This window comes from Amphibalanus amphitrite, unplaced genomic scaffold (genome assembly GCF_019059575.1).
Source record: "Amphibalanus amphitrite isolate SeventyFive unplaced genomic scaffold, NRLGWU_Aamphi_draft 000246F_arrow, whole genome shotgun sequence".
Taxonomy (NCBI): Eukaryota; Metazoa; Arthropoda; class Thecostraca; order Balanomorpha; family Balanidae; genus Amphibalanus; species Amphibalanus amphitrite.
The window spans coordinates 463,015-483,914 of record NW_024881741.1 but is presented as its reverse complement, the minus strand read 5'-3'; the positions used below and the strand labels follow the sequence as shown (position 1 = coordinate 483,914).

At 52.6% G+C, this 20,900-nt stretch overlaps 2 protein-coding genes across 2 annotated transcripts in view; one reads left to right on the top strand and one right to left on the bottom strand.

Annotated features, from left to right (window-relative positions):
* Positions 1 to 20,900, top strand: part of LOC122386296 (ionotropic receptor 25a-like) — a 72,174-nt gene that overhangs the window by 42,199 nt on the left and 9,075 nt on the right. Inside the window, exons 9-12 of the mRNA XM_043375369.1 lie at positions 8,258 to 8,479; positions 8,643 to 8,742; positions 9,173 to 9,350; positions 9,655 to 9,838. Of these exons, the coding sequence (XP_043231304.1) occupies positions 8,258 to 8,479; positions 8,643 to 8,742; positions 9,173 to 9,350; positions 9,655 to 9,838 (684 nt within the window). The remainder of the gene's footprint in view (positions 1 to 8,257; positions 8,480 to 8,642; positions 8,743 to 9,172; positions 9,351 to 9,654; positions 9,839 to 20,900) is intronic.
* LOC122386316 lies at positions 1,594 to 7,344 on the bottom strand. Its single transcript, XM_043375389.1, has 2 exons — positions 7,217 to 7,344; positions 1,594 to 4,537 (listed from the first exon to the last, which is right to left on the bottom strand). Exons 1-2 carry the CDS (start codon positions 7,221 to 7,223, stop codon positions 3,336 to 3,338), a joined length of 1,209 nt encoding a protein of 402 aa, XP_043231324.1. The 5' UTR covers positions 7,224 to 7,344; the 3' UTR covers positions 1,594 to 3,335.

Sequence of the window (20,900 nt, the reverse complement as noted above, 5' to 3'; positions counted from 1 at the left end):
AGACTAATTATAATTATTTGAAATTCTAACAACTTTCATAATTTTACCAAGAGAGAACGTGTCAGAATTATTGAGTCTAATATTTTGTCACAACTTCTTTGGAATTACTTCTGAAAACTTAACGAAATTTTCGGAATCTCTTTTCGCTTTTCTCACGCATTTTCAACGTGTTACAGCAATACACTTTTCTCCAGCGGTTCTAAGACAAGAGCAATTCGTTATTATACCGCGAAGTCGAACAACTTAGCACGATAAAGCCGCCCCCGTTGTCCAGGCCAGTGCAGGCCATATGCCACAACTGTCAACTGGCGCACGGCCACCCTGATGCAACAGTGTGCGGCCTGATATTTTATGCACGCCACCGTCACCACCTACATGAATAAGACATACTCAGTAAAACCGGCGGAGACGTAGGTGCTGTCGGATCGCGCAGACACCGCGCAGGGCGCAGCCGTGTCTCCGCTTCCTCAGCCGTGTCTCCGTGCCCATCCCCAGCGGCCAGCCGTGTCTCCGTCTACACCTGCGCCCCCGTCCCCAGCTGTGTTGTTCCCGTCTCCAGTCGTGTCTCCGCTTCCTCAGCCGTGTTAGCCATGTCACCGTCCCCAGCCGTGTCTCCGTCCCAGCCGTGTCTCCGCTTCCTCAGCCGTGTCCCCGCCCCCAGCCGTGTCTCTCTGCCCAGCCGTGTCCCCGTGCCCAGCCGTGTCTCTCTGCCCAGCTGTGTCTCCATGTCCAGCCGTGTCCCCGTCCCCAGCCGTGCTCACCCTCCTTTTACCCAGACATCGATAAATCGATGTGTCTGCGTGGGATGGTCAGCGGTGCCATGGGGGTGATCTGGGAGGCCCGGGTGACGCCCAGCTCTGTGAGACGGCGCCCTGGGAGCGCTGAGTAGCCGATTAGGGTGTCTCATGCCGTTCGCTCATCACATGCATTACCTTTGGCTGTTGATGGCCGTCTGCACCCGACTCGTATTACCGCTCGTGTCCTGAGCGGTAACAATACGGGCCGACGACGAATGATGCTAGGAGGCGTTACCTAATATAATAGTCATCATCATCATCAAAGTAACAATAAAATGGGGATGGAGGGTGGGTTACTTTTCCGTTCTCGCCGTCTGTCACTCCGACGCGTTCTCTACACCCTCCTTCACCTCCGCGCTCGCGTCGCCGACTGTGTCACCCCACGTGTTTTCCTCTCTCTCTCCCCTCCCCTCCGCTCCATCCCCTCTGTTTGTCGTGCGCTATCTCGGCGCGGCCCGGCCCAGCGCCCCTGTCCCGTCTCAGGCCACCTCGCTCTCCGCGCCGGCCTCCTCTTGTCGCCGCCCGCCGTTTACCGCCCATGTTCTTTTCGATTGCTCGTTCTGTGTCACCCCCGTCTGCTCACTTTAATCGAGCCCCTAATCGACGATAGGCTGTCCCTATCCCTGATTAGGGTGTCTCATGCCGTTCGCTCATCACATGCATTACCTTTGGCTGTTGATGGCCGTCTGCACCCGACTCGTATTACCGCTCGTGTCCTGAGCGGTAACAATACGCCAAACACGCCAACGGAGCAGAATGTATAAACGGATATACAGAAAAGGTGTGTATTCTCGACTAGGCAAAACAACATTCCAGGCAGGAGGCTGGTGGGGACATGCGCCCCGTTACACAGCAGGGGTCAGCACTCTAGAGCTGAAAAGCCTGTGAGCCGATGGGCGCCGGCGACGGGGTCTGCCAAGTACGAGCGCAGCGTGCACGGCAACGGGACCGGTCGTGGCGATGCATGGGGGCGCAGTCGCCGGAAACGCGCAACGTCATTCCGGCTGAGCGCATCCGCCGCTCCGTTCTGTTTTGTGGCGACGTACGCGATGTCGATAATGAACTTCTTGTATGCTGTCCAGAATAGGAGCTGGCGGATCAAAGACATTATCTGTGCATTCCCGGACCATCCCCTACCCCACACTCCTATGACGCCCATATTGTCTGAGTAAATGCGCACCCGTTTTCCTCCCCATTTGTCTCCCCAGACGAGGCATGCGATCATGACCGGGATGAGTTCGAGCCACGTCATGGACAGAGATGTCGCCTGTTTGATCTCGTCGGGCCATTCCGCTGACCACCATTCGCCGCCCTGACACGCCCCCCATCCCCCAGCGCGAGCTGTCCGTGTGTAAGGTCACGGTAGCGGTCTCCACTTCTGCAGGTGGCACCATAGGGAAGCTGCCGTTCCAGAGCGGCAGGTAGCAACGCCACCAGTCCAGGTCAGCCCGGATCGCTGCATTGACGCGTATGCGTTTCTGCAAGCCGTTCACAGCATAAGCTGCATCTAGTAATCGCCGTGTGAATGCTCGCCCGGGCGGCACGCATTTGCTGGCCTGCGTAAGTTTTCCCACTAACGACAGTAACTCCCGCTGTGTGCATTTCCGGCGGCCCGCCAGCGCTCCGAGCGCCTGATGGAGGTCGGCCACTTTCCGATCTGGCAGGGCAACCGTCATGCGGTCCGTGTCGAGCACTACGCCCAACAGCTCCATGCGATTGGACGGAGGCAGACACTTGTCACTCGCCAACGGCACATTTAACTCGCGACACAAAGTCAGTATCTTGTCATACGTTTCTGCCGCGTCCGCTGAAAACGCGGGTCCGACACCGAAAAAATCGTCCAGGTAGTGTCGCACAAATACACCGCCAGCGTTCGCCTGAAATAACTTTTCCAGGCAGTCTGCAAAGTCATTGAACAGCCGTGGGCTGCTGCGACCGCCGAAGGGCAGACATACCTGGTAATACAGCGCATTTGACCATTGAAACCCTAACAGTCGCCACTGATCTGGCCGCACCGGTATTAACTTAAACGCGTTTTTAATGTCCGCCTTGAATAATTGGGCATTTTTGCCCCCGACTAAATAAATGAGCCGTATAGCCTCGTCGATTGAGGTGTACACCACTCGGAACTCCGCTGGATCGATCCCCTCGTTCACAGCACTGCCCACTGGCTGGGAGAGGTCCAGTATGAGGCGCACGTCCCCGTTTGGCTTGTCCCGAGCACTCAATGGGTTCACCGTGAAATTTTCGAACGGCGGTGATTCAAATGGGCCTCTGGTGCACCCCGTTTGCACTTCTCGTTCTATCGCGGCGGACACTCCCATCACTCGCGAGGTGGCCGAGCGGTTGTTGGTTGTGAACCGTCCGTGGCCTGGTCCGCAGTAGCCAATGTCCGCTCCCTCCCGAAACCGCCGTACCACTAGGTCCCCGACCTCTCTCCGTATGTTTGGACAATCACTGAACAAACGTTCAAGGCGCTCGACGTTCACGCCCGTATCAGCAGGGACGGGCCTGTCGTCCACACTGTCCCCTCGCCGACTATAATCGCGGACCGAACCATGACCGGCCCCGCTGTGCGTCGCCCTGCTGGTCAGCGGCCGTCCACCCGGCGGTGCCTCGGGGTGAAAAGGCGGCATGGAAGGCGGTCGCGTGCTGGGTCGAATTGCACGTCTGGCATGGCGGGTGGATGCGACCCGTGCGACACGGCGTGGTGCACTTGTTCCGGCGCACGTGCTGAAAACACACCTCTTTGTGATTCGTCCCCGCTCGCTCTGCTGTTGTAGCTGTTGAAGCTACACGTGTAGGCCAGAACTGATCGAGATCTAGGGTTGTCAGGAAATCCCGGGGACGCAGCGCCATTGCCTGCCTCGCCCTGCTGTCCGCCGTCTGGACGTCTCTCAGGGAGCGGCCGGCGCTCCGGCTGATCAGCCACGTCAGGTAGCTCGTTGCTTGTAGCCCACACTGTGGGAAGTAGTATGTGGTATGTGTGACGATCGCTGCCACTCGACCGATGTACTCTAGTACATTGTTGGGACTTGGTTCGACCGGATCGGCCGCATCACGCACCGCCACGTAGTTCCGCCGATTCCGCAGCTGCCTCGCTGCCTTGGTTGTGACTGCCGGCAAGCGCAGATCGGCCGGCGCCGCTCCTCCCCGCGCCCGCAGCGGCGTCATGCGATATTCCTCCCGTCTGTCTGCCGTGTCATCATCTTCTGATGACTCCGACGATGACGACTGGTCACGGCGCCGTTTACGCCGGGGCGGGCTGACACTGCGGTTAGATCGGCGGCGACTGCGCTCCCGGCCGTCGTGGTCCTGCCACGGCCGAGCCGGCGGCGCCACCGCTGGACCGCCGGCGACTCCAGCGGGAGGAGGCGGCGGCCGGTCGGCAGTGGCGTGCATGTACACCGTGTGTTCACCGCCTGTTCCTGGTCCCGTGCCCTGCCATGCCTGCTCCCCTCCATATCCGGTCGGTCCCCGGTCACCGCCGGCTCCGGTCCACGCATTTGTCGTTGGTGCAGGCGCCTGTGGCTGCGCGGCCACGTGTCCTGGTGCGTGGCCCGGCGCGGCGGGCGCTGGAGCCGCCATATTATGTGCCGGATGTGGTGTGCCGTCCATTGGTGGTCGCCATAATCCTTGTGGTGGGGCCATTCCCCCGGCGAGGGCGCAGTCCAATTCGGCGCGGAGCCGAGCGTCTATGTGCGCCTGTTCGCCGCTGGCCGCACTAAGCGGCCGTAGTTCTGTGCACACAGACGGGTAAACATCGTTAACGTTTCGTATATCTCCTTATATGGGCACCGCCGGTACCCTAGTGTCCCGCCGGCCGGCCGCCCTCCCCCCCCCCGTCTCCCATGACGGCGCTGCGTCCATTTGTCCTCCCTGACTGCGTGAGGGGTTATCCTGTGCAAATAACTCCCGACCGACTGCTGGAGTCGTGGGTCCCTTCCCAGTGTTATCGGACAAAAGGTCAACCACTTGGCCCCACAGAGGTGACCCCTGCGTCCCTCCCGCGCCTTCCCCTCCCCCTCGTGAACTGGCGGTGGTTTTACACGCCGCGACGCCCGGCGGCGGTGTCACGACGTGACGTAACGGCTCTATTACTGCTGACGGCCGAGTGTTGGCCGCCCGACCGGTGGGCGCGTGCAGCGGAATGGGTGGGGGTAGCCCCGTCCGCGAAAACACAGCTGGCACTCCCCGGCGGCCATCACGGCGACAATGCTTTGATGTGTGCATTTGTTCTGGTGACGTCACCCGGCACCCGACGAATAGCGTCATTGGCTTCATCTTAGTCAGGCGGGGCGCCGCGTCGATATGGTTTAGGCATACCTGACGAACAGCGAATTTAACTGACAACATGATTCATGCATGTTGAATCGCCGCATCAGTACGGTTCAGGCGTACCGGGCGCATGGATGAGCCCACATGGTTCAGGCATGTGTGACTTGGCGCTGCGTCGATATGGTTCAGGCATATCTGACGACCAGCGACTTTTATTCTGTCAACATGAATCAGGCATGTTGCATTGCCGCACCGATACGGTGCAGTCGTACCCGGTGCATAGACGAGCCCACATGGATCAGTCATGTGTGTCGATATGGGTCAGGCATATCTGACGAACCGCGAGTTTACTGTGTCAGCATGAGTTATGCATGTTGCATTGCCGTACCGATACGGGGTAGTCGTACCCGGCGCATGAATGAGCCCACATGGTTCAGGCATGTGTGGCTTGGCGCTGCGTCGATATGGGTCAGGCATATCAGACGAACAGCGAGTTTTAATGTGTCAACATGATTAATGCATGTTGCATTGCCGCAGCGATACGGTGCAGGCGTACCCGGCGCATAAATGAGCCCACATGGTTCATGCAAGTGTGGCTTGGCGCGTTATTGTTCAAGCATGTTTGACGAACAGCAAGTTTTAATGTGTCAACATGATTAATGCATGTTGCATTGCCGCACCGATACGGTGCAGGCGTACCCGGCGCATAAATGAGCCCACATGGTTCAGGGACAGGCATGTGTGGCTTGAAACTGCGTCGGTATGGTTCAGGCATATCTGACGCACAGCGAGTTTTACTCTGTCAACATGAATCAGGCATGTTGCATTGCCGCACCGATACGGTGCACGCGTGCCCGGCGCATAAATGAGCCCACCTGGATCAGTCATGTGTGGCTTGGCGCTGCGTCGATATGGTTCATGCATATCTGACGTACAGCGAGTTTTACTGTGTCAACATGATTCATGCATGTTGCATTGCCGCACCGATACGGTGCAGGCGTACCCGGCGCATAAATGAGCCCACATGGTTCAGGCATTGTGTGGCTTGGCGCTGCGTCGATATGGTTCAGGCATATTCGACGAACAGCGAGTTTACTGTGTCAACAAGATTCATGCATGTTGAATTGCCGCACCGATACGGTGCAGGCGTACCCGGCGCATAAATGAGCCCACATGGTTCAGGCATGTGTGGCTTGGCGCTGCGTCGATATCGTTCAGGCATATTTGACGAACAGCAAGTTTTTAATGTGTCAACATGATTAATACATGTTGCATTGCCGCACCGATACGATGCAGGCGTACCCGGCGCATAAATGAGCCCACATGGTTCAGGGACAGGCATGTGTGGCTTGAAACTGCGTCGATATGGTTCAGGCATATCTGACGTACAGCGAGTTTTACTGTGTCAACATGATTCATGCATGTTGCATTGCCGCACCGATACGGTGCAGGCGTACCCGGCGCATAAATGAGCCCACATGGTTCAGGCATGTGTGGCTTGGCGCTGCGTCGATATGGTTCATGCATATCTGACGTACAGCGAGTTTTACTGTGTCAACATGATTCATGCATGTTGCATTGCCGCACCGATACGGTGCAGGCGTACCCGGCGCATAAAAGAGCCCACATGGTTCAGGCATGTGTGGCTTGGCGCTGCGTCGATATGGTTCAGGCATATTCGACGAACAGCGAGTTTTACTGTGTCAACATGATTCATGCATGTTGAATTGCCGCACCGATACGGTGCAGGCGTACCCGGCGCATAAATGAGCCCACATGGTTCAGGCATGTGTGGCTTGGCGCTGCTTCGATATGGTTCAGGCATATCTGACGAACAGCGACTTTACTCTGTCAACATGAATCAGGCATGTTGCATTGCCGCACCGATGCGGTTCAGGCGTACCCGGCGCATAAAAGAGCCCACATGGTTCAGGCATGTGTGGCTTGGCGCTGCTTCGATATGGTTCAGTTCAGGCATACCTGACGAACGGCGGGTTTACTGTGTCAACATGGTTCAGGCATGTTGAATTGTTGCACCGATACAGCGCAGGCGTACCCGGCTCATAAAAGGGCCCACCCGAATCAGGCATCTGTGGCTGGAAGTACGTCGACGTAGGAGAACCAAAAATTCGATGACTTACCGGTCATGTCCGTTCCACGTGTGTCCTGCCCTCAGTCCTCGAACGCTTTTCCGCTTAAACACTTTTCCGTTCTCGCCGTCTGTCACTCCGACGCGTTCTCTACACCCTCCTTCACCTCCGCGCTTGCGTCGCCGACTGTGTCACCCCACGTGTTTTCCCCTCTCTCTCCCCTCCCCTCCGCTCCATCCCCTCTGTTTGTCGTGCGCTATCTCGGCGCGGCCCGGCCCAGCGCCCCTGTCCCGTCTCAGGCCACCTCGCTCTCCGCGCCGGCCTCCTCTTGTCGCCGCCCGCCGTTTACCGCCCATGTTCTTTTCGATTGCTCGTTCTGTGTCACCCCCGTCTGCTCACTTTAATCGAGCCCCTAATCGACGATAGGCTGTCCCTATCCCTGATTAGGCGCCACGACACGCAGGCGGGACGGGGCGGCGGCGTGCCCCTTCCCCATCGCTGCAGAACGGTCGCACCGCCGCGCGGTCGATACACCCGGCCGGCATTCGGCAATGACATCACTTACACCGATCTGCACCGTGACAGGCTCATTGTCGTACATTATTTATATCAGTTTCTGCAGCGGATGGCTTGGAATCTAAATTTGCCTCAGTCAGTGGTTTTAACAGTGACATTCGCGGTAATAAGGCTATTATAAAATGTCAGGTAGGCAAGTATAGATATACTTGTAAAGGCTTTTGAAATAAATTTGGAATTCTTAAGGGTTCATTTTAGACCGTGATCCATGTTTAAGTTTGACAGATCTATTACTTCAGCAGCCCTGGCTTCAGGCTGAAATCCCGGGCAAAATAAAAGTTACGTATTTCATAAAGATTACGCTTGTGTACTCGTACAAGGATAAAGTAAGAATCTATGCCAAGAAAAGATGGGCACCCTTTCATTATCAATTGTGACATCTGCGTGGGACACACAACAGGCAAACAGGATCAACCATTAGGACCGTATGCGTGTCCGCTGTACTTACATAAATGAATGATCGAGTGAACTGTGATGCCGTCCGCCCGCACTCGCCTCACCTCCCCGCCTCGGCAGGCCAACCCGTGGACGTACCAGAAGCTGGACTCAAAGGGCCGGCCGGTGCTGGACGACGCCGGCCAGCCCGTCTACGACGGCTACTGTATCGAGCTGCTGGACACGCTGGCAGAGAAGATGGAGTTCAACTACGACCTGGTGTTTCCCGAGGACGACGCCTACGGCGCCAAGGACGTGACCACCAACGAGTGGAACGGCGTGGTCGGCGACCTGGTCGCCAAGGTGGGTGCAAGCCGGACACCCGTCCCGCCGCGGCGGTCCGGTGCCGCAGCCGGTGTAGTAAGGTCCATGTGAAGTAACGACGCAATGTATAACCCCGAGACCACTGGGTTGCCCCAGACGTGTAACCTGGACGCTGAGTTCTGCTACTCCCCTCCATTCGCAGAAGACGGACATCGTGATCGCTGCGCTGACCATGACCTCGGAGAGGGAGGAGGTCATCGACTTCGTGGCGCCCTACTTCGACCAGTCGGGAATCAGCATCGGTGCGTGAAAAATGGTATAGAAAACACAGTCAAAATGTAGGCAATCCTGAGCATAACTTAACATGCTCCTCCGCAGCAGTCAGAAACACGTTACGACTTACTCTGATGACAAGTACACGATGCTGTTTCGACCCTGCTACCCATATCTAACTACATAGATACTGTTGTGTTTTGAAGCATCCAGCTATCCAGCTATTTTCTGCTATCCAGCGTTCAGTCTCTTTTCCACTTAACGACGCGCCTATTTAGAACAAGGTCCATATAATGGCTGCCGCGCTGGGCCCTCATACTCAGCGTCCGATATCAGCGTAAGTCTCCGCCCTTCCTCCCGGGCAGCGTGACGAGTAGCGCTAAGCGCCGACCGACCGCGTTTGTCGCCCCGTGTTCTGCACATCACGCCCCTCATCTCTCCCCTGTGGTGCGTCTGCAGTGGTGCGCAAGCAGGAGCCCGTCTACTCCATCTTCCGCTTCATGACGGTGCTGAAGAAGGAGGTCTGGTTCAGCATCGTCGGCGCCCTGGTCGTCACCGGACTCATGATCTGGGTGCTGGACAAGTTCTCGCCGTACAGCGCCCAGAACAATCCCGACAACTACCCGTACCCCTGCAGGTGGGCCCCGTATATACCTACTTCTGCAGGTGGGCACGGAACGCTGGCTGTCGCGCCGGCCTTTTCAATAGACCCAGCACGACTTTATAACTGCCGTATCCCAGCTGGTAGATCCTTAACTGCCATATCTCAGTGGGGACGTCCGGCGTCCAGTGTTCCAACAAATAATCACAGCTTACATAATCATCTCATCACAAACGCCTCAATCCGCAGCGGCACTGAGCGTGCCTCTTTAGCTACTCCCTGACACCACGACATATTCCCGTTCTGATCAGCCCGCGCCGGCGCCCTCTCCGCCCGGCAGGACGTTCACTCTGAAGGAGAGCTTCTGGTTCGCGTTGACGTCGTTCACGCCCCAGGGCGGCGGCGAGGCGCCCAAGGCCCTCTCAGGACGCACACTGGTGGCCGCCTACTGGCTGTTTGTCGTCCTGATGCTGGCCACCTTCACGGCTAATTTGGCCGCCTTCCTCACTGTGGAGAGAATGCAGGTGCGTGGGGGACGCTGGCGCACCGCTAGGGTGCGGTGTCAAGGGGACTGCGCCAGGGGCCTTTGAACTCAGCATAACAGAATCGTGTTTGTTTTGAGTGTTCCTGAGTAATTGTTCGTAAACTTTTGACGTTTTCGTAAAAGTAAGACGACGCAGTTGATAAACATGGATCATAAATTGTTTGTCATGTATGCATTTCCTTGAAATACCTCAAACAATTATACCTAAACCGCGCAAAAGCCTTTGAAGATACGGAATCAGTGCAGAGGCTGAGGAAATGTGACGATGCATACTTACTTGATGTGGGCCGTGTCGGGTAACGTCAACTCTGCTTTCAACATACTGCAACTGTATCTTCTTTCGTGACTAGAAAACGAACCAATTTTAAGCACATTTTGATGCAGCACGTGATCGTTTTTACAAAAAATATCTAGATAGATCTCGGGCCCTTATTTTCAGACAATACTTCAATATCAAGCCACCAACTTGCCATAAACGCTCCTGTGCATGTGACTAACATTGCATTCCAATGAAGAACGGCATCGTTATGGGATACGGGTTGTAAATGTACGCTTATGTGATTTGTGAATGTCGCCATGTGCCGAGCTCTCCAGCTCTCTCTCTCTCTCTCTCTCTCTCTCTCTCTCTCTCTCTCTCTCTCTCTCTCTCTCTCTCTCTCTCTCTCTCTCTCTCTCTCTCCGTCTTTGAGCTGTCTGATGTCTCACTCATTTCTCTACTCTGTCCCGGGACAGACCTCCGTGCAGAACCTTGAGGCGCTGGCCAAGCAGAGTAAGATTGTGTACTCGGTCATGGGCAACAGCTCGATCGCCGCCTACTTTGAGAACATGGCTCACGCCGAGAACGCCCTGTTTAGGTGGAGCAGACGCCGCGCTCTGCGGCCGCACGAGCCGAGCACGGCCAACACCCTGCACCGCCGCTGAACGGGCAGCTGCACACGTGCACCCACTACCTGCACGAGCACCCATAAACCAATCGGTCGTATATAGAGTAATTATATAATAATGCGTTCTTGTGTTGATACACATTGCACACATCGTTCGTATCATTGTCGTTGGTGTCATTACAAACTCACATATGACAAACTTCTTGACGATTCTCGATAGAGGGTTTTTTTAGGCGCGTCCAGCTGAAGGTGCTAGATTTCCACACCTCGCTGAGGGGTGTTTAAACACTCCCTTCTAACTCGGCTCCTTGAGCTACGTAGCGACAGGCAGTAAACGCCGTTCGAAAGAGCGTCAAAAATCATGAAGAAAGTACCTACTTCAGACATTTTTAGATCGGGCAGAAGTCAGGTCAAAAAAGTTCATCAAATATCAAAGTTCACCGATTTCGACAATTTTCGACAAAGTGGCGTAGAATTTGAGAACAGATAGTGATACAAGCCCCAGGAAAAGCCTTATCAATCATTTGTTAGGCTTTTCTTTGATAATGATCTCAGGTTTGACCTAAGGTCAACTATTTGTACTCCAGAGGGCAAAAACTGTTAAAATTAACATTTTCGCGAAAAGTTTCTCTTCAATAGCTGTTGGCTCGAAACTCCACCACACTAATTCCTTCGGTATAGTGTTTTTCTTGTCGAGACGCGTCGAATTAATTATTTTGTCTTTACCATGAAAATTTATTTTGAAAAGTTGACCAAAAGTTAAAGTTATAACCGACCGGAAAAGGTCATATGGCATATCATTCGATTCTTATCGTTAAACTAAGCCTTCACAAGGTATTTATATTTCAGATGCTGCTTTTATGGTCGAGACTTCAGGCTAGCTTAACCGAATTTCGGTAAAACTCGTTTTTTGCAAATCAGCGAACCAATTATACTCAAACTCTGTACAAAACAATCGGCATTTTTCGTTCCCAGTACAGCATTTTTCACTTTGTCTAGATTTTTGCTTCGATATAGGCATGCTTAGGTGTTTTCGCACCCTGTAGCAGCTTTGAACATGTTAACCCGCGCCCCATTGGGCTCTGCCGAGCAACGCGCCCGGTTGGGAGGGGGGAAATTTGCCCCCCTCCCTAAGATCTCAAGAACCACGCAACATAGCGACAAGCGGCAAACGGCGTTGGATAGCCCCAACAGGGAACTACCTTGTGACCAAATTTCATTGACCTAGGTCAAACCGATGACGTCACAGATCAGGTCAAAGGTCGAATTTCACCGTTTACAGGCATTTCAAGAAATGCGTTGTAAAATCAAGTAAAATGCATTTCATTGAAAATCATCGATGGGGTATTGCTCGTCAAACACATATTTTGCTATTTGAGGTCACTGACACCAGGTCAGGTCACAGAGGTCAGGTCACTGAGGGTCACAATATGAAAATATCATGTGATACATGTTTTATGGTCCATTTTATATGTCAAATGCGATTATGTGGGACAGGCAGCCCTTGGGGTCATTTTAGATTATGTTCTGGTGAAGGTCAGGTCATGGTCAGGTCAAGGTCAGGTCAAATTAGGTCAAATTTCAAAGTTGATATTTTTGCATAAAATGGGTATCGATTCGATGCAGCTCGTCACGGGGAGTTCAATGGTGGTCTTTGTTTTGCGCTACGTTCTCTAGAATTGACAAAAAATGAGTTCAAAAATTTGACGTCATCAATTTTGAACAGTTTTTTCGCTATAACTTGGCCAAAAATAGAGATATCGATCTAAAAATTGGTATGTAGATAGAAGAGCAGAGGGACTATCACATATATTCCGTTTTTTTCGAAATTCAATTTTTTGTTTTTTCATACGTTTTTCTAAAAAAAAGTTTTTTGAATTTTTGAGGGCTAAATCCAACAATTTTGAAAATCCGAGATAGTAGTTTTATAGCGCCGTTTTGTGTCTACATGACCATATAAAGAACTTTGAAATTGCTAAGTAACTGTAGCTCTGGTGAGCAGAGGCGGATCCAGCTCAGAGATTTGGGGGGGGGGCAAACCATAACAATTTATCGATTCTTTCCATGCATCGTCCATAAGCGTAATGTTAAAATTATGCCGTTTGGGGGGAATGCCCATTTTGCCCCCTGGATCCGCCACTGCTGGTGAGCGTTTCAAGATTTCATGTTTTTTCAGTGGCGCAGCCAGGGGGGGGGGTGAAAGGGGTGAGATCTCACCCCCGTCTCTTATCCTAGGGGCCCACCGTCGATTCGAACTGTAACGTTATGCAGCCTGACAATTTTTTATCACTAATGTCAAGGTCCGTCATAGGACTGAAAAACAGTTTTCAGGCCTGATAGCCCCCCCCCCCTCGGATTTATAGTCCCATTTTATGATTTAAGGGGGTATATCCAAGGCCCGATCGAATTAATCCAAGGCCTAGGAGGGCCCGTTCCATGGCATGAGAGGGCCATTTCAGGCCCGAGAGGGCCCATTTCAGGTCTGTGAGGGCCCATTTCAGGCCTGAAGGGGCCCAGTTGAAGCTTGAGAGGGCCCATTTCAGGCCCTAGAGGGCCTGTTTGAGGCTTGAGAGGGGCCCATTTCAGGCCTGAGAGGGCCCATTTGATGCCTGTGAGGGCCCATTTCAGGCCTGAAGGGTCCATTCAGGCCCTAGAGGGCATGTTTGAGGCCTGATAGGGCCCATTTCAGGCCTGAGAGGGGCCCATTTCAGGCCTGAGAGGGGCCCATTTCAAGCCTGAGAGGGGCCCATTTTAGGCCTGAGGGGGCCCATTTCAAGCTTGAGAGGGCCCATTTCATGCCCTAGAGGGCCTGTTTGAGGCCAGAGAGAGCCCGTTTGAGGCCTGAGAGGGCCCATTTCTGGCATAAGAGGCACCATTTCAGACCTGAGAGGGCCCAATTACGGTATGAGGTGGCCGTTTTTTCGACATGATAGGGACCATTTCCGGGCTGAGGGGGCCCATTTCAGGTCTGAGAGGGCTAATGTCAGGCCTGAGAGGGCCCATTTTAGGCCCTAGAGGACCTATTTGAGGCCTGAGAGGGTTCACTTCAGGCCTGAGAGGGGCCCATTTCAGGTCTGAGAGGACCAGTTCAGGCCTGAGAAGACTCATCCCAGGAATGAAAGGATCATCCTATGTGTGGGAGCGTCCGTACTCCGTGCTTGGTCTGGGTCTGAGAGGGCCTATCCCAATCCTGATTGAGCCGATATCATGTTTGATATAGGTCAACTCACCACATGCATATTGATGGTCCAGTTCATGTCTAATGGGCCCATCTCAAGACTCAGAGATTTTATGCTTCAGGAAGCCTACCCCAAGCGTGAGGGGGCCCATAGAGGTTTTTGAGGCTCATGGAGGTCCCGCAGTACGATATGTCAGCCTCTGAGAAAGCCATGCAGGGCCCTTAAGATGCCAAGCCGACATCTGAAAATTCCTCTTCTCTTTAGGCCCGTGCCTGCTTCCCTTCCCCTGCTATAGCTAGGTATCTTGGCTATAGCCTTGTGCTAGCGGGGATGCAAAATTTAAAAAAAAACTGCCTCACCGCCAGGCCCCACCCTGACGTCTAGGGGTTAGACGCCTAGGTATTCATCAGGACTCAACACCGGTCCATGATGGCTCCAACCTGACACCTGAGGCTCGCTCCTGCACCGGCTTTTGAGCATGGGCGTAACCACCGCGCTGGAACGCTGGAAATTCCAGCCCATTTTTTGGGGATGCTGAAATGCCGCCCCCGGTAGAGGAAGTCTGCAATTGGGGGTTTAGGGACTTCAAAACGAAGCAAAAGAAACGGCACTGCTCGGTCCACTACATACGCCTGGCCTCAACGTGCCGTTCCTCACTAAAATACCTAGGTAACCTCTATACATGCCTCCCCTCCCAGATGCCCTGCCGCCCCTCCGCACCGACTCTCCCTCAACTTCCTCGGAGCTGTCTATGTGCCGCCCCTCACAGAACCCCACCGCCCTCAATGTGCCGCCCTTCCGCATAATGCTCTATCGCCGTCTGTGCCGCCCTCTCCAGATGACTTGCCGCCCCTCCCCAGAGTACATCGGCGCTCTCTATGTGCTGCCCTCGCCACAGCTTCCCGCCGCCCTCAATAAGCCGCCCCTCCCCACAATGCTCTATCCAGCAGTCGGCGTCGCCCTCCCAAGGCACCTTGCCACCGCTACGTGCCGCCCCTGTTTTATGATTCGCCCCTCCCTATAACGCTGCATTATTTCACATATCTATTATCCAGGGGCGTAGGCAGGGGGGCCACTGGATCATGCCCCCCCCCCTTTGCGATTGGAGGGCGCCAAAGACGCCCTCCAATGGCGAATATGTTTACAGGAAAAATGCGGTTGGAAGGCGCCCTCCGGCGCCCTCCAACCGCTGTGTAGGGTGTAGCGCTCTTATCGTAGTGGTAGTCGCCAATTTAAGCCTGTTGACCGCAGCCATCCTACCCACTGGCGCCCTCATTCTGATCAGAATACTCCTACCTATTGGCGCCCTCCTATAAATCGGCGCCCTTACCCAAAGGCGCCCTCCTGTAGGTCGCCGCCCCGCTATCCGTTGGCGCCTTTCGACTGGTCGGCGCCCTCCTACCAACTGCGCCCTCCTGTAGAATTTTGATTGCCGCCGTCCTCCGTTCTGGCATCCTCTTGTTGATCGCCGCCCTCCTACCCATTGGCGCCCTCCATGGCTCCCTCTTGTTGAATGTTGATCGGAACCCTCCTACCTTTTGGCGCCCTCGTGTTCCCTCCCACCCACTGGCGCCCTTCTGTTGATCGGCGCCCATCCTACCCACTGGTACCTTCCTGTTGATCGCAGCCCTACTCATGCAGGCGCCCTCCTGTTCAATGTCACCCTCTTGGGCAAAGGCGCCCTCCTCACCATTGCCGCCCTCCTTTTGATCGTCAACCTTGCGCCCATCGGCGACTTCCTGTTGATGATCGCCTTTCTACCTATTGACGACCTGCTGTTGATTGCATGGTCATTCTGCCTATTGGCGACCTCTTGTTGATTGCCACCTTCCTATCTATTGGCGCCCTCCTGTTCCTCGCCGCCCTCTTACCTGGTGGCACCCACCTGTTGATTGTCGATCGGGCCCCTCCGTCCTATTGGAGCCCTCCTGTTGATCGCCGCCCTTCTACTTATTGGTGAACTCCTGTTAATCGCCGCCCTCCTACCTTTTGGCGTCCTCCTGTTGATCGCCGCCCTTCTACCTATTGGCGACCTTTTGTTGATTGCCATCCTCCTACTCATTGGCGCCCTCTTGCTGATCACCGCCCTCCAGATAATTAACATTCTTCTGTTTTTCGGTGCTTCCCCACCTACTGGCGCCTTCCAGGTGAAGGTTGGCCGGGGCCCTCCTTCCTATTGGCACCCTCCTGTTAATTGCCGCCCCTCTACCCATTGGCGCCCTGCTGCTGCTTGCCACTAGCCTACCTATTTATGCTCTCCTGTCGAATGTCGATCGGGGCTCTCCTATCTTTTGGCGCCCTCCTGTTTCATGCTGATCGGGGGTCCTCCTATTTGGCGCTCTCCTGATGATCGCCGCCCTCTCAGCCATTGGCGCCTTCCTGTCGATCGCAGCCCTTCTACTCATTGGCGACCGCTGTTGATCGCTGCCCTTAACCCGCGCCCTGGTGGGGTCTGTTTATAACGCGACCTGGTGGGGGGGGGGGCTATTTTTTGCCCCCCCTCGTATCTCCGAAACTACTGGACGGATCCGCAAAATTCAAACGGCGTTCGATAGCCCTGTCAAATTTGTCGAGGGAAACCAAATTTCATTGACCTCGGGGTCACTGATGACGTCACAGGTCAGGTCAAAGATAAAATGTTTCACCGTTCACGGGGCTTCTAGGGAAAGCGCTATAACACCGAGTAAAACGCATTTTGTTGAAAATCAGCGATAAGACGTCAGTTGTCTAGTACATATGTTGCTATTAGAGGTCACTGGTCATACCAGGTCAGGTCACAGGTCAGGTCACCAAGGGTCACCCCATGAACCCAACTTTACTAAGGTTGTGCGATGCATGTTTTATGGCCAGTTTTTCATTTCCAACCCAATGGTGTTGGTTATAAGACCATCAGGTACGGTTTAGGTCACTTACTGGTGGAGGTCAGGTCAAGGTCAGGTCAAAAAAGGTCAAATTTTAAAGTTGATATTTTTGCATAAAATTGGTATCGATTCGATGCAGCTCGTCACGGGGAGTCTAATGGTGGTCTTTGTTTTGCACTACGAGGTCTAGAATTGCTAAAAATTGAGTTTGAAAATTTGACGTCATCAATTTTGAACAGTTTTTTCGCTATAACTTCGCCAAAAAAAGAGGTATCAATCTAAAATTTGGTATGTGGATGGAAGGCGGTAAGGACTATCACATATATTCCGTTTTTTGCGAAATTCAAAAAACTTTTTGGATTTTTTGACTATTATATCCCAAAAATCTATTTTTTGATTTTTGGGGGTCAAAATCCAAAAATTTCAAAAATCCGAGATAGCAGTTTTGTAGCCCTGTCAATTCTACAGCTTTTATGTCCTTATCATTTTTCTGTATTTGCAAAGCTATAGGCCTGACAGCTCTTCCCGCGGAACCCTTTTTTGGGTCGAAAACGGCAGAACATGACGTCACTCTGACGTCATTTCCGGCCAACCTATCATAGCCTTTGGAAAAATTTTTGGTCACCATGTGTAAAATTGATGTCCGGGAGGGTACTGAAAGTTTGGTGACGATCGGCGCAGCGGTTCTGGAGATATATCGAAAAGTCTGGAGGGGGGGCAAAAAATAGCCCCCCCCCACCAGGGCGCGGGTTAATTTATCTACGTTTCCCAGCGTAGCGGCTCTCTTTCACATATTTGGTGCCTTGCCTGTCGAAACTGCCACAAATGAGCGTGCATTCAGCACAATGAATGAAGTAAACCAAAACTACACGCTCTATGCATGAAACCCGTCTTGGTCTTGACAGATTGATCTTACAATAATGACATTTAGGTGCAAGGATCACGATAAAGAAGTCAATGGGCACGGCCGCAACAACAAGCGTTTGAAATTTCGGCGATTGAAATTGGATATGTGTTATGTGCTAAACACTGGATGGATCTGTGAGAAGGCTCGTTCGTGCTCCGGTATCAATCCGATACGGTGATCTGGTGTGGATGCCGCCACCAATTAACTTTTTCTACACCGTCACCCATGGGCGGAGGTTCCTGTACAGTTGGTGTGGCAGTGGCCCCACCAACCTTTATTTTTGCCCCACCAACTTTGCTAAAAGAGTGAGAAGAGCTTTGAACAGAGAACAAATCAGGTGTGCTTAAAAAGCGGAGAAAGGGTTTGTTTTCGAAAATTTCGCGCGCCTTCGGCGCAGCATTTCAAGAACACTTTGTCAATAGGAACTCAGTAGGTACTGATGCCAATCACTTGCAACCTTTTTGCCACTGTGAGATTAACCCAATACCTACCAAGTTTTGCAGCACTGCGCGTCGCGGCTTTCCTTTATACACACGCGAAGAAAAACTGGTGGCGTGGTAAAAAAAAAAAACGCCTCCCCTCCCCCTCCTGAGCGATCGTTACGGATTTTTATCTCGTGACCGTATGGCGCCCTCCTTGGGTGAGGTGGCGCTCTCCTAACCCTTGGCCCCCCCTTCGCAATTTTCTAAATACGCCGCTGTCTATTATGTAAACTTTTAACTAGGATAGCTAACTTCCTGTGGCTGCCCTAGAATTGTCAGCTGGGTTTGACGCCAACCAGTCAGAACTCAGATCCCATTGCAATTTAACTACCCTGAATGAAGTGAACTATTTAAGAGTGTACCTATCATTTATCAATCCGGTGCGTAGTAGCAAAGTCAAACTGCTAGCAACGGGCTGACCGCCCATCTTACGCATGCATATATACCTCATAAAGTATCAATATCTCAAACACCAGAGCCGTGGCGGAGTGGCGGGTTATCTACGTCTGCGCCTCAGAACGTGTAGTCAGTTGACTGCTGATTATTGCTCTTATTTCCCAAAGCGAAAGTTCTTAACCCTTTCCCGTATTGGTGTTTTTATTTCAGCCGCGAACGTGTAGGGGGGGGGGGGAGGGGCCTTGCCGTTTCGCCCCTGATCGAGCTAGAGCTTCGCGGAAAAAATGACCGTGTTGCCCGTGACGAGAACAAGCCGATGCTACCAAATTTTAAGGTCTTAGGTCATCGGTAGACCTTGTCACCTTCCAGGTCAGGTCAATGACCCAAATGTCGGGAAAATCGGGACCTGTTAGAACGTCGTAAAGGGTGGCTGCTATGGAGTTGGGTACTGATCACGCATATCATGTTAATTATAATCATAGATGATGTCTTCATGCATTTAGGCCAGGTCGGGTCAGGTCAGGTCAGGTCAAACAGTAAGGGTTTTGTCGGGTATTCGTAGTAGGTGGCAACCGCCTCTGACAGCTTCGTAACATGTTACGAAGGCACCAAAACTACTAAGAAGTACAGAATTTTGACTCATAGGCCACTTGGCCTTTACGTCCGTTCCAGTCGAGCTGCTTAGTGTGGGTTTTACTGGTCTGTGTAAGGTATCGCGTGTACGAGGTCTGCCCAGTGGGTGTCTAGGTGGGTCTTGAACTGGTTGAGTGTACTGGTGTCGACAACTTCTGGCGGCAGAACTACTTCGTAAATGTTCAAATGGTTGCTAAATTCGAATTTAGCTCCAAAAACTAACCTAGAAACATGAAAAACTCGAAAAAGTGAACCGAGGTCATCAAAGGTCAATGACATGACGTGACCTTCCGGTGACCTTGACACCCACCCTAATGCATGGGAGCAACATCATATCCCATGTTTGAACGCATGAAACCACGGAAAGACTGCAAACGCGCGGCTAATGCGAGCCGACATACGCCGAATCGCAATTCCGGCCAAACATGGTCTCGAAAAGTAGGTCAAAGGTCATTAGGGTCAGGGTCATGAAATTTTCAGGGCAGGTGTAAACTTGATTAACGCGAGGGTACTGAAAGTTTCGTCGTGATTGGCCGCTTTTAACGCGAGTTATTCGCGAAAAACCGAGGGGTGGTCTGTTCGACCCCCCCCCCCCCCATACGGGCGAGGGTTAATACACAAACACGACGGCCCTCAAACACTCACCTGGCTCCCAAAATATAAGTGCCGCCCTTCCCTTCGCATTTGATGCCGCCCCCAGGGAGTTATTTCCAGCCCATTTTTTAAGGAGTGATTACGCCCCTGCTTTTGAGGGGCCCACCCACCTCTGATAGCCACCACGCAGGTCTCAACAGACCATGTCGATTGTTGATATCTAAACCCCCAAGTCTTGGAAGGCCTGTGCTCTATGCAGATTCTTGAGGGCTTTACGTGGGCTTGTAAACATTCCGAACTGGCTCTAGCCTAGCTCGACCGCGCCCCGCAGAGCAGGGCCCCAGGCTTTCCAGTTGTACGCTTCTAAGGGGGGTTTGAATATTCCCTTCTAACCTGACTCCAGGGTTACGTAGCGACGAGTGCGGCGGTAGGCGGCTTTCTAAAGAGCGTCGAAAATCATGGAGAAATTACTTCAGTCATGTTGCAGTTCAGACCAAAGCCCACGTCATCATGTTCATCGAAGGAAAAGTTTCGCCTATTTCGACACTCGAGGACATATAAAGCTATTATAGCGCGCTGAAAGTGGGTTCGATAGCTCTCTAACGCGTGCAATCAGCCATGGGGGGGGGGGGCGTATCGGCCAAACCCGATCATAATTTAAGAAGGCTAGAAAGACGAGAAAAGCAACAGATAGCTGTAGCATGCTTCAGAATCGTAGAGGTCATTTTTCGATTAGGTCATCGCTGAGGTCATTGAAGACGAAATTATGATAAAATTATGATAAACACAAAGACAAGATTACGACGAAAAAATTCTTGTTTTTATATTTTCACAAATAACCGTATAACTCGTGAACCAAAGAGCTAGAGCTTCGCGGAACAACTCATTCGATAGGCATTTCAAAACGCTTTCGCTTTTAAGATTCGACCAATGCCTCATGTCAATGGTTTGGCGACAGAGCAGAGGGCAAAACCATCTAAATAGTCGCATTTTACCAAAATAGTTTTGCTAAGAATTTTTGCAAGAACTTTGATGAGAAAAATTATGCGACATTTAATTTGACATCATTCTCTCGATGCATCGAATATTTACACCTATAATTTCAC